General features: G+C 41.7%; 6 protein-coding genes across 8 annotated transcripts; 5 read left to right on the forward strand and 1 right to left on the reverse strand.

Moving 5' to 3' along the window:
* Nucleotides 1-237: 237 nt before the first annotated feature.
* Nucleotides 238-3,657, forward strand: LOC134188832 (coadhesin-like). 3 transcript variants are annotated; one of them, XM_062657037.1, is made up of 8 exons: nt 238-321; nt 392-442; nt 520-648; nt 715-1,776; nt 1,831-1,869; nt 1,938-2,025; nt 2,089-2,169; nt 2,867-3,657. In XM_062657037.1, exons 1-8 carry the CDS (start codon nt 285-287, stop codon nt 2,907-2,909), a joined length of 1,530 nt encoding a protein of 509 aa, XP_062513021.1. In that variant the 5' UTR covers nt 238-284; the 3' UTR covers nt 2,910-3,657. The 3 variants fall into 3 exon arrangements, with proteins under 3 accessions (XP_062513021.1, XP_062513019.1, XP_062513020.1); XM_062657035.1 differs by having other exon boundaries at nt 715-1,869; XM_062657036.1 differs by lacking the exon at nt 2,867-3,657 and having other exon boundaries at nt 715-1,869; nt 2,089-2,229.
* Nucleotides 3,658-3,798: 141 nt separating this feature from the next.
* LOC134189010 (semaphorin-5A-like) lies at nt 3,799-6,089 on the forward strand. Its single transcript, XM_062657238.1, has 8 exons — nt 3,799-3,883; nt 3,966-4,025; nt 4,085-4,210; nt 4,274-4,516; nt 4,820-4,910; nt 4,970-5,056; nt 5,121-5,134; nt 5,204-6,089. Exons 1-8 carry the CDS (start codon nt 3,853-3,855, stop codon nt 5,356-5,358), a joined length of 807 nt encoding a protein of 268 aa, XP_062513222.1. The 5' UTR covers nt 3,799-3,852; the 3' UTR covers nt 5,359-6,089.
* A 916-nt stretch (nt 6,090-7,005) lies between these two features.
* LOC134188744 (fos-related antigen 2-like) lies at nt 7,006-8,265 on the forward strand. The gene is made up of 4 exons (XM_062656931.1): nt 7,006-7,207; nt 7,278-7,457; nt 7,569-7,676; nt 7,743-8,265. The coding sequence occupies exons 1-4, from the start codon at nt 7,121-7,123 to the stop codon at nt 8,055-8,057; spliced, it is 690 nt and encodes a 229-aa protein (XP_062512915.1). The 5' UTR covers nt 7,006-7,120; the 3' UTR covers nt 8,058-8,265.
* A 1,964-nt stretch (nt 8,266-10,229) lies between these two features.
* Nucleotides 10,230-11,556, reverse strand: LOC134188742 (uncharacterized). Its single transcript, XM_062656929.1, has one exon. The coding sequence runs from the start codon at nt 11,554-11,556 to the stop codon at nt 10,369-10,371; it is 1,188 nt and encodes a 395-aa protein (XP_062512913.1). The 3' UTR covers nt 10,230-10,368.
* A 43-nt stretch (nt 11,557-11,599) lies between these two features.
* LOC134188743 (uncharacterized) lies at nt 11,600-14,534 on the forward strand. Its single transcript, XM_062656930.1, has 7 exons — nt 11,600-11,695; nt 11,760-11,915; nt 12,474-12,594; nt 12,654-12,730; nt 12,863-12,927; nt 13,909-13,962; nt 14,020-14,534. The coding sequence occupies exons 1-7, from the start codon at nt 11,622-11,624 to the stop codon at nt 14,175-14,177; spliced, it is 705 nt and encodes a 234-aa protein (XP_062512914.1). The 5' UTR covers nt 11,600-11,621; the 3' UTR covers nt 14,178-14,534.
* Nucleotides 14,535-15,156: 622 nt separating this feature from the next.
* Nucleotides 15,157-17,113, forward strand: LOC134188891 (natural resistance-associated macrophage protein 2-like). Its single transcript, XM_062657096.1, has one exon. It carries the CDS (start codon nt 15,212-15,214, stop codon nt 16,943-16,945), a length of 1,734 nt encoding a protein of 577 aa, XP_062513080.1. The 5' UTR covers nt 15,157-15,211; the 3' UTR covers nt 16,946-17,113.
* Nucleotides 17,114-17,657: the final 544 nt, after the last annotated feature.

Below are 17,657 nucleotides of genomic sequence, written 5' to 3' on the forward strand. Positions count from 1 at the left end.
GGAGTAATTAATTAAGGCGATTGGCTGCATGGTCACATGGTGGTCACGTGCACATTTAAGCATAGAGTCTATGCTCCGCTCTAGTTAAGGAAATCAATATTAAGTTTTAGTAATTTACGTCTGTTTCCAACCTCTATTTAAATTGTGAGATTTTTCGTAAACGGACGACACTTGTACACACACAGGGCATGCAGACGTATGCATTCAAAGGCGTAGGCAGTTCAACAGGATGCTAAAGAGATCTCACTACACGTGCTCTACTGGTATGTGAGTACCTCTGACTCATGTTGCTGTTAACCACGGTTACAATTGTTTTATCAGGTACAGTAGCTTTGCTATTACGTGCAGACTGCTAATTTCCCTTACCAACTGAAAGGTTAATGTTTGTCAGGTTTATCATCATTAACGAGCTCTACTGCTACATGTAACTGCACTGGATTCGGTATGGTTATTACAGTAAAAGATTTGGTGTGATTAAGTGACTACCGGTTTATGATTCGAGCGAACTCTGGATACTAGGAAATTGCATGTGGTCCTCGTGGTCTACTCAATCAACTGGAGGTGTGTCTCTTTCAGCAGACTGCATGGACGGAGTGTCCGTCTGGCGTGCTTGTTCATGCAACGGATCATGCTACGACACCAAATGTGGTATAAACTGCACACTTTGGGTTCATCTATTACACATATGATGCAATTGAATTGTATGTCAACTAGAATTGTACAGTTGTGGTGCATGGGATATGTGGGGTAGTTGGACGGGAAACTGTGGACCTCGGACGAGAATCAGAATCCGCTCTTGTGCGACTACTTCCAATGTGCTGTACTCTAATGTCAATGTGACTATGGACAGTGATATGCAACCAACATGGATGGCATGGGCTGAGTGGTCGCAGTGGTCTTGTAAATCGTCGGAACGAGAAAGGACACGAACAAGGCAATGCTATGAAAAGCGTTGTGCAAGTGATAGTGATCACTATTCGTCTACTTGTCCTTCTTTTTTTTCATCCGAAGCACAAACAGTCAGTTGGAGTGCTTGGTCTTTGTGGTCACAGTGGACGGCTTCGTGTGGAAACAGAGTGAGACATCAGAGGAGAAACTGTACTCTTGAACTGTGTACACCACCCACTTCATGCAATGGACAGTCTAACCAAACAGACACAGACACCAACCCTCCTTGTTGCCCGGTGAGTGCAACGTGGTTGGCGTGGACAAATTGGCAGGAATGGTCAGCAACGTGTGGCAACAGAACACGCACCAGACGTCGCACTTGTAACACACAAGCTGTTTCTTGTGGAGGACTAGCATCCTGTTCTGGCTTGGCAGCAGAAAATGTAACAGACTCCACACCCTCTTGTTGTCCGGTCGATGCTGTGTGGACCGGTTGGAGTAGTTGGAGTATGTGGTCAAAAACTTGTGATACTAGAATGAAACAAAGAACGCGTGTGTGTCTTGCTGCATTGTGTGGTGGTAACAACAAGTGTGTTGGCTCATCTCAAAACGTACTGAACGATGTAAACTATCCAACGTGTCCAATAGCTACAAGCACACAGGCAACTGTTATTACTAGGACATCACCACCACATACCAGCACTGGCAGCAGCATGTCAGGATCAACACCACATACCAGCACTGGCAGCAGCATGTCAGGATCAACACCACATACCAGCACTGGCAGCAGCATGTCAAGATCAGGACAAAGTGCATCCTATGAAATCTCAACTATTGGTGATTCTATCTTGAGTCCAAGCACAAGTGGAACTACTTTTACTACTACAAGTAATGATGGTACTCAATATATGACAATAGCTGCTACAACACTTGCGTCTGAAGGCTTGCCAAATGCAGTCAACGCTAGTACAACGTCAGAAGGCAAGATTATCATAGTCTTGGTTTTGTGGAGTGTGATGGGTAGTGATCAGTGTATGTGATGTGTGCAGGTGTGCAGGTGTGGGTTATTGGTGTAGCTGCTGGTGGTTCAGTTGTCGCTCTTTTAATGGCAACTGTAGTTCTTATTGTGGTTATGAGGTACGCAAAATTGGTGTCACGTTTGTTGTGCTGCATGATGGTGTGATCATGTCGTGTGTTCAGATCTAGGAAAGGAAAGCATTTGGTACGTCGGTCAGGGACATCGTCGAACTCGCTTTATTTGCAGCCTACAACAGCTAGAACGTAAGCACCTGTGTGTGTGTGTGTGTGTGTGTGTGTGTGTGTGTGTGTGTGTGTGTGTGTGTGTGTCTGTGTGTGTGTGTGTGTCTGTGTGTCTGTGTGTGTCTGTGTCTGTGTGTGTCTGTGTGTGTGTGTGTGTGTGTGTGTGTGTGTGTGTGTGTGTGTGTGTGTGTCTGTGTCTGTGTCTGTGTCTGTGTCTGTGTGTTTGTCCAGGTGTATGTCCATGTGTGTATGCATGTGTCCATGTGAGCGTGTGTGTGTGTGTGTGTGTGTGTGTGTGTGTGTGTGCGTGTGTTTGTGTGTGTTTGTGTCTGTGTCTGTGTCTGTGTGTCTGTGTGTGTGTGTGTGTGTGTGTGTGTGTGTGTGTGTGTGTGTGTGTGTGTTTGTGTGTTTGTGTGTGTGTGTGTGTCTGTCTGTCTGTCTGTCTGTCTGTCTGTCTGTCTGTCTGTCTGTCTGTGTCTGAGTGTGTGTGTGTGTGTGTGTGTGTGTGTGTGTGTGTGTGTGTGTGTCTGTGTCTGTGTCTGTGGGTTTGTCCAGGTGTATGTCCATTTGTGTATGCAAGTGTCCATGTGTGTGTGTGTGTGTGTGTGTGTGTGTGTGTGTGTGTGTGTGTGTGTGTGTGTGTGTGTGTGTGTGTGTGTGTGTTTGCTGCGTGCGGTATCTCTGTTAGACTGTTACACGATCAAATTTCTTCTTACAGGAACGAATGTCTTGGTAAGGTCTTTTTGATTACAATCAATTAAATTGTTACTAATTGAATACCCGTTACGCAATGCTGTTTCAGTGGATAAAACAACAGATGGATGGTACACTTCATTGACAAGCCAAACATCCGAACAATCACAATATTACGAAACAAATCGTGTGTACACTGAAGGTAAACTAAATGAGACCCACCACTACTCATCAGTTAATGAGCAAACTCGCCAACGTGGAGATGATTCATACACCGCTGTGAGATACAATGCCTCTTCTCAGTCTACAAAATATGTCACGTGATCAAAGCAAAACAAATGCTGTCTACATTGAATAATGACTATAGAGAGCACAGATGCCGCAACACAACGCAGAGAGACAGCTGTAATTTAGAGCTGTGTGTTAGAAGGTCAGAAGCACGAACTGTTGTACGCGTTACTTGAACACAAGCTGATATATAGTGATGGTTTGAATCTAGAGCGTGGGCTACATTTGCAAGCAAATCATACGGACAATTTAGTGTAAATGCTGTAAAAATTTACGCAGAGATTGCAATGGAAACGAGCTCTATAGCTGTGTGACCGCAGGTACTGTACGGTACCAGAGCCATACATAGATATATGGCTCTGTACGGTACCGCACCCTTGGAGTCCAGATGTGCGCGTTGCGACGCGAGTGAAAATGCATTTACCAGAACGTCTTACACTTGATTGCCATATGTATGTTACAAGTGATATAATTTGAGCAGCGACGGCGGCTGCAGTTGTTGAGTATAGATATATGTCAAGACATTAGATTGGGATATCTAGCAGTTGTAGCATGTTTTGTACATGCATTTCATTATTGGACGGTCCAAAGGTTGCACAATTTGGACTCTCTACATACTCTACTGTACACGTACATGTACACACCGAGTGGGAGGACATCATTAATTGTTGCGCACGTGATTTATAGCTAACTCTTGCCGTTTAGAGCGATTTTCTTATCCCAATGTTGACCGCAGTTGCAGTCGTTCTAGCAGGTACACGTTGTCCGTTCTCTATCTATGAAGTGATTGTAAACTACAGTTGTTCTGAATTGTATTTGTTTAACTTAACGTGTAGCAGCTGCAAGTGTACAGTTCGGAGCAACCGCACAATGCAATTGCTCAGACCAGACACTTGGTATCGCGATTTCTGCATTTGATTGTCTTTGCTTAGTTAACTGTTTGCTATTAAACTAGGCAACTGCTCTTGGTCGTCATGGTCTGCAGCTACAACTTTCAGCCTTAAGAATTGTTCAGCAACAGCAGCAGTGGTGTGGCGTAGCTGCTCGTGTGGAACACCAGTCTGTTATGACACTAAATGCGGTAAGGTCTCGTTGTATGTATACGTGGTTGTTGATGAGGTGTATGAGATGTGAGTGTTTTTAGAATCTTATGGGTGTGGTGAGTGGGGTGAGTGGGGTGATTGGTCGGTTGGCTGTGCAGCTCAAACGAGATCTAGAAGTCGATCCTGTGTGACATCATCAAACGTGACTTATTCTGACTCAAGGGTCACAACAAGTAGCCAGACGGATGTTGTTGTTGACCGCAAATTTGCACGGTGTCCCACTGCAAGCACCATGTCAGTAGGTGAAACTATCGCGGCCACACAGTCGGAGAACAGCTCACTTGGTAAAATTGTTGTTTAGTACACACACACACACACACACACACACACACACACACACACACACACACACACACACACACACACACACACACACACACACACACACACACACACACACACACACACACACACACACACACACACACACACACACCGCACGCACGCACGCACACACACACACACACACACACACACACACACACACACACACACACACAAGTACATGGCCATGGGCACAAACCGTCTCACGTTATAAATTTATTGTAAATTTTGTATATGCATGTTTGTACTGTACTGTACATTAGGTCTGCAGCAATGGGTGATTGTTCTAGTGGCAGTATCGTCATCTTCAGCACTTTTAACTTTCATTATAATTGCAGTGTGTTGCTACAAAAGGTTAACTGTGTCAATTCAATGTTTCTTTATTGATTGACCAGACAATTATTTTGCAATAGTAAACGACAAGGAAAAGCATCTGCAAGAACAGGATCTAGAGTTGAAAGATCCAATTCATTTTTTGTTGACATCATAGGAGGCAGCTTGTAAGCACTTTATAGTTACTCCAGTAATATAGTTTCCTTCATATTATCTGTTTAATGTCTGCAGGTACAGGAGACAATGTAACTACTGCAGCTTTGTGTTTGCATGCATTCAGATTTTATATCATATTGACTCGTTCTTGTAAATAGCCAAGAGGAAGGCAAATGAATCTGAGAGAGTTGGCAGTGGGGATAATGCTAGGCCAGCAAATGGACTCGACAATAAACAAAATGATGACATTCCACAGTTTACAAATTTTGCATACAAAAACAGCATCCAGGATACGCCCTTTGCCAGCAACTAGGAGGTCAGCAAGTGTTGTATAGTCGAGTGAGTACAAATCGAAGAACATATGATATTGTATTGTATAACTACATGATTGTTACTTGTTGACAATTATTAATTAATCTTTTAATCCCAAGTACAGAAGTAGGTGTGGCTGTACAATATATAATTATCAGTCTTAACGGACAGACTGCATTTTGACCTGACAGTCACTTTTTATTTTACTTACTTGTGTCGACTAGACCTTGTATCAAACTATGGATTTTCAACTCATTTATGCATCCAAACATTGCATACATGCTTGCAATGTATGACGAATATAGAGAAACAAATGTCACACCTCTGGATCTACATGTGCTCCAATTGCAAGTTAACGTATCGAGTGCAACTGATATGCCTTTAGAGGGTGGATGCAGATGAAGGTCAGCTGAATTGGTTGTCCATATAATTATTGGTCTAATAGTGGTAGAGCTGCTTTCATTAATTCATGATTCATTGGTATGGTAGGCTGTAACAGAATGTTGTTAGACCACATGCGCACATATTTCCACCATGAGAATAGATGGGAATCCTTGTGGCTGAATCAATTAATTAAATTTTAATAAACCACGGATCCGGACAGATGTGAGCGGTAGAGTATATGGGGGTTAGGATAGTATTATACATACGCTTCTTACATGTACGCCGACTAAACCACGGAAAGGGGATGTATATTCTCCATACGTAATAATTAGATTGACTACAAACACACACAGTATCACACACACACACACACACACACACACACACACACACACACACACACACACACACACACACACACACACACACACACACACACACACACACACACACACACACACACACACACACACACACACACACACACACACACACACACACACACACAAGCTGGTATGTACACCCTCATCTTAAGGCACCGCCCACACCATTGCAAGACAGTTTCTTTCCTCGTCATTATCTACTCAGTTCGTGAACTGTTTCAACAGTCTGCACTTCCTTGATTAGTACTACCGGTATCGTACGACACGACTGTACTCTTCGAATCCGAAGACTTCTTTTGCATGAAGTAACCGGAAAGCGTGATCGCGATTGTCAGTGCGGTCGCTAGAGATTGCGACACACCCTCTCTACAGCGGAAGTTGACAAGAGGAGGATCTAGGACAGCTGACTGCACATTCCAGGAATTCTAGGAACTAACTTCGTTAGTTGTACAAGCAATAGCGGTACTAGATTTTAGATTGTGGCAAGGCGGGCGTTGCGGGTACAATAGTAGGTCATCGTCACGTGCACAGCGGGATATGATGACCGACGCGTCATCAATGCTTGCGTACACGATCTTTTGTCCGAACGTGTCAGGAATGTTGCATCACAATCACGAATCTTGTGACAGTCACGTCGTGTCTGAGTTACGCAAAGTTCGATATCGATCGCTGTTATGTGCAACTAAATTTAGAGTCGTGACGTCTTTAGATGTTACTTTAGGAAATGACGTCATTGTGTAGGTTGCAAATCTTGCCCCGTCAGCTTACAATCTATTGTAACTGTGCGTCATGAGCAATGGAATGGATTCTAATAATACATTTGACGCTACTCAACATCGCGTTCTCGATCTATATGTACAGTATGAAATTACTGGAACAATGCGTCTTTTTTTTTATTCGTCACTCAACCACATGCAAAGGAAGGACATTCCTGAGGATTACGCAACACTACAATAGCGGATACATCTCGATCCCTCCGACAGACAGACGAGTGCCATGCTACCATTTGCAACTACAACCGCTTCTGATCAGTTGATGACGACAGCCTTGTCTCGACCCAACAACCAACTCTATGTCACTCAGGTAGAAAGAGACATGTTGTAGTGAGAAAAAACTGTCTGATAGTTTCTGTTTCATGTGTGTGTATGGCTAGAATTTTAGTGTTGTCGAGCCGTCTCGGTGGGTCACGTGCAGCACGCCCATAAAAAATGAGCCTTTTTCGCCTGGCCGTGCTGTTGAGGCTCATGAATTGATACGCAACGGTTTGCTACCTCAGTTGGACACAATGCAGTTGATGCAAATGCAGGGAAACAGCAAAAGAACAAAACTAGAGGTTAGTGTGTCTACTTCCGCTCATGCATATGCAGAAACCATACGTACATACCGCAGTTTATTCTAATTAGTGTCGTATACTGATTCCGTTTTTCTTTCTTCCGTACGTCAGTTGTGTCCCGAGGACGAGGAAAAGAGGCGAATACGACGGGAGAAGAATAAGGTAGCAGCAGCCAAGTGTAGAGTGAAAAACAGAGAACATTCTCGGAATATCAAGCAGGTGTGACAACGTTTTTGTGGAAATTTTTGAAAGCATATTGTATTGACTTGCATGTTGTTGGAATAGGATTATGAAATACTGGAAAGACAGCAGATAGAGTTGAGGGAGCAGCTCAGGGACCTACAAGCTGACGTCGGTCGATTGGAAGGATTATTGTCAACTCATCATTGTATACTGAGTGAACAACAAAAGGCAGATATTGAAGAGAGATTGGAGAGAGAAGGCAATCCTTTTGAAATGGAAGTAGGCAAAGAAGACAAGGTGATGGAAGGTGGAGCAATTTGTGTAGATGACATCCAACGTGGTGTTAGTTCCAGTACTAAAAGGCAAGGATCAGAGGCTGATCTGATAGTCTCTTCCTCACCAACAGTAGAAGGATGATGACAATAAGTTATAGATTTTAGTATTACTAGTAAAATATGATATTTTCAATTGACATGAAGAGATGTGACCTTCCACATCTCACAGAGGATCGAGTCAGAGGGAACTCGTTAGCTTTTTTGCTTTGCATGCATGAGCATTGATCTATTGTTGACTAATTTAAGATTATTGTTAGTGTTTAAGTATATAGATGAGCTTTTCTAGTGTATCAAGTGACTATAGCTCATCATATGGGAATGGGATCAAACACCTGGTGCATGCAGGAGGCCATGCAGGTGGTCGACTATTGACTTGAAAATTGTCAGAATAGGAACTTGCTTTTAATTTTGTTTTCACCAATTTTATGGTCTAATGGGTTTCCTATTGCTGCATGGACAATGTTACGTAATGTTGCATGGTGATTGATGTCTCTAGAAACCATTCACTTGCATGTATTGTTCATTGAGTTTGGTTAGACTAGCTGGAAGTGGTTTGCAATTATTACGTTTGCCTAACCATTGCCTTCATGCAGTCTGCCCCACAATGATTCTACAGTAGATCCGATGCAGCAGTAACTGGCTAAAAGACGTCACAAACATTTGCACTTTAGATGCTAATACAACCTGCTGGTTAACGTAGGCGCGTTTGTGATGCTTAGTCACTGTGATTGTCGTGATTGCCCCCACGCAATTCGCTACTATACACCTAGTCACTCCTGGTACGGTGACCTTTGTACCCGAAACCCGTGATGAGACCAACCCAAGCAAGAAATGTCAACTATTAATATTTCCACTATGAAAAACAATAACGTAGATGCAAGAAATTATTGGCACGAGAGACTCATTCCATAATTAATATTCTGGCAACAAGCCTAACTACAGCATGTAGGAGTGGAAGTGATGCATATGCTTACCAGGATATGGCCTACTATGAGTTTTCACACGCAATCTCACCTACCTAGAAATGCAAGCAACTGCGACTTTGCAGGAACGCTACGTGCGTAATTTAGTAGTCAGCTAGTTAACGCATTTTGAGTTTGACGCCACATCCGGACACACTTGCACACGTGTCTTTTTTGCTCGGAAACAGACTACCAAGTATTGTCTATTGGGGAAGACAAAGGAAGCAACATGGACTGCACCATGCAGTGAAGGCGAGCTGCATGTGCATTAAACAGTCTAACTTCGGGATACCTAGACTAATCAATTAACTTAATTAATTCTAGTACTCTAAAAACAGCTAGACTATTTAGGAAGCATAATGTATACCAAAATACTGCAGTTTTTTGGTTGCGAATTGCAACACGTAATTTGTTTGCAGCATTTAAAAACGTGTAGACCGTAGCTACAATTACCTCCTTGCTAAGTTTTAATGTTATAGATTTATTTTTGGGTTTGCTAGAGTTGCAACACGTAATATTATGTACCCAGCACACCTAATACTATATCTAGTATGTACAGTATACGCCTAACATCCACAGGACTACTTTAGTTTAATTACCAGTACAGACGTAATTTCCACCTGCTGGAAGCTTTCTAGCTAGGGAAGTTATTGTGGATTGTACACAATCAGTCTGGAGACAACAGCTGTTTCTAACAATAGATCAGGTTAATAAATTAAACGACTATGAGTTTGTTTGTTTTACTACATGGCTGCACATCTATATCTCTGAGGGTACAAGTAAAAGGTTAAATCTAGTAATGAGAGGTAGTGGAAGATTGCAAGAAACGTGGATATTCAATGTTGTTGAAAAAATATCGATGCAGTGATATAAGTCTACAGACACGATTGACTAATTACAACATTCTTGAACCAGTTTCATATTAATTTAATAGTGTGTGATATATTCACCCTCATGGCTATCTCTTGCAGCTAGCTAGGGATTGCCCAGTGAGGCAGTACATGTACACTGTTGATTCCTAAATGATGTTGGTTGATATTAAAATATTAAAATTAATTAATCAGTCATACCTAAGTAATCAATTATTTTTGATTAGTTTAATTAAATGTAATTCTATTTAGTGGTTGATTGTCTGCTCTAAATCTCCTGTTTATTTAGCAGTAAAACTGAATTACTAATTAAGTACAACAGTCATTAATTAATTAATTGGTACACATGTACAATTGCGACGTGGGACATTCACACACAATTTCATGGCTGGTAAGACATATACACAAGCTGGACAGAAAAATTATTGACTCAACAAAGACAGGGAATAAGATAGAAACTTGCAACAGTCTGAAAAATTCCATTAGTTTGATATGAGATAGTTGGTGCCATATAAGCTAACACAACGTCGTGGTAGTTCATAAAAATTTTTAATTAATTAATCTACAAATGTGGTGGTCTATCAGTACTGAAGTAAGAAATAATCTGTCTGCTGTCTGTCACCTGTTTTCTCATTACGTCATCTAAACGTCCATCCAACATACCATACAGACCTCCAGTGTGAATAAACATGACGTTACGGCCAGAAAATCTACTAGGATTTGTCTTCATTTCTATTAGCATTCCTCGAACGGCTTTCAGAGTGTAAGTAGGATCAAGAAGAATGCCAGTTTTTCGTCCGATATTGGTTAGTAACTGTAGTTCCTCGTCGGTCGATTCTCCGTATCCGATTCCTTTGTATCCATCAACAACGTCCAGAATATCCTCAGAACGAACGCCAGTAACGCCCATTTCATTCAATATCTCGTTGCAATGTGTGTGGAAGTACAATTGGTCGTCACACACGGACACTCCATGTACTCTAACTGTTGATCCACTCAAGTAACTCGCAAGCCCCAATCCACAGCTCGTCCCTCCTGATCCGCAAGGCACCACAACATCACTAATTTGAGAGAAAACCTCTTGCTCCATCATTTCTCTATAGGCCTCAACATATCCCCAAGTTCCGACTCCATTTGACCCCCCTAGAGGTATCTGATACACATTCATTAACTTTTTCTCTTTCAACTCATCCACGACATGCTGCATTCTGGGCATAAGTTGTGAAACATAACCAGCTCTCTTAGGAACGAGCACAACCGTCGCATCAACCAACAAATCAAGTAGCAAGTTTCCTTCCAATCTGCTTTCATCCGGGTCCTCGGAATTTGAACGAAGTAAAAGGTACGTTTTCAATCCAACCTCTCGAGCTGCGATGGCTGTAGCTCTGCAATGGTTTGACTGAATGCCACCGCATGTAATAACAGCGTCTGCTCCTTGCAGCTTTGCATCCTCGAGGAGAAATTCCAATTTTCTTACCTTGTTCCCCATCAGCGTACCTCCCGTCATGTCATCGCGTTTTATATACAATTTGAAACCGTCTGGTAAGTCAGGGACGTTCCATGGAACGATGGGAGTCTTCATTTGGCTCAAGATCAATCTTGATTTGGGGGCCTTCTCTGAGATGCTAGAACACCATGCTGGTGGCTTGTACGAAACGATATTGCCGTAGTTGGAACAACATAAAGTTGCCATCGACGCTCGCAGTGACACACGAGTACAAAGTCTCGACAAATTAACGTGCGCGTACATAGTGTTAGAACTCCGAGGCTAATGCGCGTAGAGGTCTGCGCTCTCGAGGCCAAATTGCAAATGCGATGGAAACGCGTTTGTTTCAAGAATTGGAAAGATGCAAGTATCACCACTTACTTATTCATGGACCTCCCAAAAGGTTTGACTTAAAATCGCGAGTGTAGCGTTTTACATTTTGGTGGAAATTTTTATTTTTTTTTGAGTGGAAGGACGTCGCTGCTGTTTCAGTTGCTGCTGAATGTGGCACGTCAGGGAAAGAGAGTGCTGATGTATTCGTTTACACAGTTCGATCGTTTGCCGTTGCTGGACTGTGATTCAGCTCAACCTGCAGTGCATACTCTAAAATACGTCACCATCATGTAAGAACCCGTATGACACGTGCAAAATTTAATATTTCGTTGTTTGCTGCAAAGAGTTGATTACTGCATTTCTAGTGTTATTTTAAAATAATTATTTTAAGTTTTAAAATTTTGTAATTTTAATAAATAAAAGTTTATTTGCAGTTTTTATATTAACTTTGAAATCAGTTAAATAATTTTGTTAGTTGATATATTACAGTATATTTAAATTTATGGAATTGTTAATTGTAAGCTAATTAAACTTTCTGCAGCATAAAAATGCCGCTTTGTGTGAGAGTCTGGCACACGAATGATCCTGATTTGCATTTCACTGAGAATTCGCAATAACTACTGTACGTGTTTTGTAAATCTCAGTCAACTGCATGATGTAAGACGTTTGCATGGACAAAACAAATAACCAATGGAATAAAGTATTTGCACAAAACTTAATTAATCTAGAGTTGATATTAATGCTTGTTGTGGTTGATGCCCATTATTTTTGTTGACAAATTAATCTTCTAAATGTGTCATTTACTTTAATAGAAAAATCAAGTCATTGTTTGTTGACTGTTTGTGAAGGTATCCAAGTAGCGCTGATGAGCTGCTTCGATTGCTTGCTTGCATGCACACTGAAGACAAGGAACTGCTGCCTTGTTTGATAGCAATAGATGATGTAGAGTCGTTTGTCCTGCATAAACAGGTAATAATTATGTTTACCTGTGAAATGATGTCTGGAGGTGGAAGTTGTGTCTTATGTAGGGACACGAGCAGTTGGCTTTGTTGGCAAAGATTCTATCATATGCCGTGGATGCAGCAGAATTCGTGTCAACAGCAAAGTATGAGCACACTATAGAAATAGTTGTTGTAATTGCTTAAAATGATGATTTGCTTAGTAGCTAAGAAATTGAATTTATTTTCAATATATTAAATATTTTTTGTTATTTATTATGACTGTTGATGTTGTTTAGGGCAGGCAGTAGAGATAGAGGTGTGGACTGTAATCTACTTGTCACAGCAGCAACAAGACCGTCGGGTGTGTAAATGACCACTAACCATAGAGAAACTTTAATTTTGAAACTGTGTGTGTGTGTGTGTCTGTCTGTCTGTCTGTCTGTCTGTCTGTCTGTCTGTCAAATAACATTTATTTCAAACATACATCTATACTACAATGCTAGCAAGGTAACTATATAAAGTTCTGTAACTACGAGAGTTTACTAGAACTAGATTTTAAAAACAAACAAACATGTAACACTTAAAAGAGAACAATGCAGACTACCCGGAGCCAACTTAGTGGCTGAAAAACTGGGTAGAGCAATCTACAGTACAGTCAATGTCATTTGTCAGAGCTGAGATTTTTCTCATGATGACCTTTGCATTGCACTTCTGAAGTTGAGTTGAGAATCTCTTTCTCCAGATGTCCAGAAACTCAGCAGCGTTAGGTTGACCAAGTTCATCACGTGACTTCTTGGCTAGCCTTTCCAGAAAGTTTTTCCCCATCTCACCCCATCGTCCAAAATGTTCTATAACTAAGGGAATGAAACTGACTGTTGATCCACCTGGTAGATTTTCCTTTGCATATTTTGCCTTCTTCCTATCTTCTCTTCTTTCTGCAGCAGCACCATCTGACTCAGATGACCTTGGGAAAATATCAGAGCTCCAAGGGTGTACCAGAGCTATATCCTGGTCAACGTTGCAACCCTTGTCGGGGTCAAATGCCACAATGTCTGGTCTATCATTTGAATTTGAATAGCGATGTCATGGCTCTCTTTGGTGGTGCACATTTAGCTCTCGAAGACCAAGTTGATGCTATGGCTCTGTCTGTCTGTCTGTCTGTCTGTCTGTGTGTCTGTCTGTCGTCTGTGTGTGTGTGTGTGTGTGTGTGTGTGTGTGTGTGTGTGTGTGTGTGTGTGTGTGTGTGTGTGTGTGTGTGTGTGTGTGTGTGTGTGTGTGTGTGTGTGTGTGTGTACATGACCACAGATGCAGATTACATGCCATTACATTTTGTAAACTGTAGGACCTGCACCATCTGTTTATGGGCACTGGTTTCCTTTTACTGCTCACATTCAAGGTCTTCCTACATTCTTAAGTTGTCAATTTGTTTGTACCCCATCACATGTATTTGCAGAGATGGCAGCAAGCGGCAGCAACAAGTTTCAAGTAGTGTGGTCAAAGTCATTTACTGACACCATTGGACATGAGAGTACAACTATCCAACTGGGATCATATTCGTTGCATCCAGATGGTTTACTTTGGGATCAGAGTCATGATCAAAGAGTTCCGTGATGTCATCCAATTTTGGATGTAATCTGTATGAGTTAGTCTAAAGTCATCTTCTCTGTACTGTATATGCTGTGGCTTGCAAGTGTGTAGTTTCGAATTCTGAAGTATCAGCATGTTGGGAAATTATTGTTTTAGTTTGCTAGGCAAGCTGTTTACGGTCTGATTTGTAATTGACGTTTACTCAAAGAGTTCAAGTTGTAATTGGCAGCAAATATAATGTACTGTCTTGATTCTAGTAGTTATCTTAGATCTTGTATACTGCTTGTTCATATTTTGTTTTTTCCAATATTTTTTCTTTACAAAGTATGGGGTTGATGGTGAGTGTGCTCTTTCTTGTAAAATTTACATTCTGAAAATTAAGGCTATCGACATTTACAGACAGCTTGTAACTGTGTGCATGCTGTATCATTCTTTGTCAGTGTATCTGTTTGTTTATCACTGTGTGCTGGTCTGTATGCGTGTGTTTGCTTGTCCGTTCGTTATTTGTCTGTCTGTCTGTCTGTCTGTCTGTCTGTTTGTCTGTCTGTTTGTCTGTCTGTTTCAATAATATATATTTTCATAAATTGAACTAATACATGGCAATAAGCTAACGGAAAAATCTAGTGACCCAGGAGGGTTGTTTAAACTACAAACTAAATGTCTTGCAAATGGTGCTGGTCTTTCTATTTTACGTCTAATTACGCTAGCATTGCAGTGCTGTAGTGCAATAGAGAAATAGCGTCTCCAAACGTCTTGAATTAGCTACAGTTGTTCCTTCCATTTTCGTTTGTGGAGAGTTGAGGTAAATGATGAAGCTCTGCCTTCTGTCCCCAACGCCCAAGTGTTTGTCTGTCTGTTTGTCTACCTGCCACGTGTGTGTGTGTGTGTGTGTGTGTGTGTGTGTGTGTGTGTGTGTGTGTGTGTGTGTGTGTGTGTGTGTGTGTGTGTGTGTGTGTGTGTGTGTGTGTGTGTGGCCGCGCATGAGGGTCTGGGTACACAGTGTACTCGTGATTCGGTCTCATCCACGTGACAGACATCAACTCAGTTCGTCACCTTGTATGAGTCGCGGTCGAGTTCCACTGATGATAGGACTGGGAAGTGACGTAGAAACTAGTCAAACCGAGACGGACAGTACGGAGTCTTCACCGAAGGCCAGACAAGTGAACAAATTTCATTTCGAATCTGTTAACGAGCAGACAGTTGGCTCAGATGATCAAAAGAAAGTGATCATTCCAGAATACGAGGACGGATGGTACAGGTTCAGTTTTAGAAAGCTCTGGGCGTTCACGGGGCCGGGATTTTTGATGAGCATTGCGTATCTAGATCCGGGCAACATAGAGTCTGACCTCCAGTCAGGTGCCGTGGCCGGATTCAAGTTGCTATGGATACTTTTGTTAGCGCACGTTATGGGGCTCTTGCTGCAACGTCTAGCTGTGCGACTTGGTGTGGTAACAGGTATGCATCTTGCTCAGGTTTGCTACAGGAGTTATCCTAAAATTCCTCGGATAATATTATGGTTGATGGTCGAGGTGGCGATTATTGGAAGTGATATGCAGGAAGTGATTGGTACTGCAATTGCGTTGAATCTTCTGTCATCCGGTCGTATTCCACTCTACGCAGGTGTCATCATCACTATCACGGATACGATATTTTTTCTGTTTCTTGACAAGTATGGGTTGAGAAAGTTGGAGGTGTTCTTTGGCGTTCTCATCAGTGTTATGGCGATCACGTTTGGGTACGAGTACGTGGCCGTGCAACCAAATCAAGGCGATGTACTCAAAGGGATGGTGGTTTGGTATTGCTCGAGTTGTTCGAAAAAGGCTGTCGAACAGGCTGTTGGCATTGTTGGTGCTGTCATCATGCCACACAACTTCTACCTTCACTCTGCGTTGGTGCATTCACGAGAGGTGGACAGAGAGAACGAGAAGCAGGTCAAGGAAGCGAACAAATACTTCTTTATGGAGTCAGGGATCGCACTGTTTATTTCGTTTATTATCAATCTCTTTGTTATGTGCGTATTTGGAGCTGCTTTCTATGGAAGACGGGCAGTGGATGTTATTGAGAAGTGCCCATCTATCAATGAGACGCTTATTGGTCAAGATTATGACTTAAATGGCAGTCTTCCGGTTGATATCTACAAGGGTGGATTGTTTTTGGGTTGTTATTACGGCGAGATTGCGAAGTACATTTGGGCTATTGGGATTTTAGCGGCAGGTCAGAGCTCCACGATGACGGGAACATATGCAGGACAGTTTGCGATGGAAGGGTTTCTCAACATTAAATGGCAGAGATGGAAGCGAGTTCTCTTCACTAGGTCGGTGGCTATCTTGCCAACAGTCATGGTTGCAGCATTCTCAAATATCAATCGGTTGACGGGCATGAATGATATTCTCAATGTCGTTCAGAGTCTGCAGATACCATTCGCACTGATTCCACTGCTCCACTTTACATCAACGGTCAACATCATGCAGCACTTTCAGAATGGTGTTGCGATGCGAGCTTTCATCTCTTGTCTCGGATTTGGTGTCATTGGTATCAACTTTTATTTTGTCATTAGTTACATGTCGTATGTGACTGCCTGGTGGGCTCTTGCTTTGATTATATTTGCTATGATATGCTATGGAACTCTAGTTTTGTACTTTGCAACAGCAGCTACTGGTCTTCACAAGAAAATGGCTTCCTTACGGTGGTGTCCAAGCCTATTTGGGAATCTTATGGCATATGAATTGATGTCTGAAGCTTCTCTACAAGCAGCTGGTAATGAAAACGACAGATCGTTGATGTCTGATTAATTAACTTATTAACTACCTTTAGGGTTGATGTTTAGGTTTTTAACTTAACTTCTGTATTTTTGAAGTTATTGTTAGATTTATATTGTTATAGAAAAATTGTGATGCATATGATGGATTTCGTAGAGATGGTTGCAGAGTAATGTGAAATGTGAAACAGTCAATTGTCAAATTGTTAGAAAACTGTCGAATACTCACACGTATGGGTGACGTATGTTTCTGATACAAACTTGCGATTTCCTAAAAGTAACGAGGCTAGGGGCGCGTTCGATTGGGCTCATCCAGCCTCTTCCAGAAGCTCCGTGTGCACGCCCCTCTTCCAACCTCTACCAGCTCCTGCGCTGGCCATGCGTAACCTCTACGACAGACCTGCCCTAACAGTGTCAAAATGCGGGAGTTTAAATTTTTTTAGACACGCCTACAATAACATTAATATTAATAAATTTATATCATAATATGTGTTAAATATATAATATCTAATCATCAAAATTTAAGTATTTGCAAGCCCGGTTGGAGTAGAAGCCATTAACTAATTTATTTAGTATAACCGATTGATCAATGTGCCTAATTAGCGACACACAGTATCAACACCAATTACTAAACATAATAATTAATTAACACAGAACTTGTACTGTACGTACTACTGCCTGTTATAAAAATCTAAGAACAAAGTACATGCACATTCTCGTGGCTAGTTGGGAAGTTCTGCATTCTA

Source organism: Corticium candelabrum, chromosome 13, assembly GCF_963422355.1.
Source record: "Corticium candelabrum chromosome 13, ooCorCand1.1, whole genome shotgun sequence".
NCBI lineage: Eukaryota > Metazoa > Porifera > Homoscleromorpha > Homosclerophorida > Plakinidae > Corticium > Corticium candelabrum.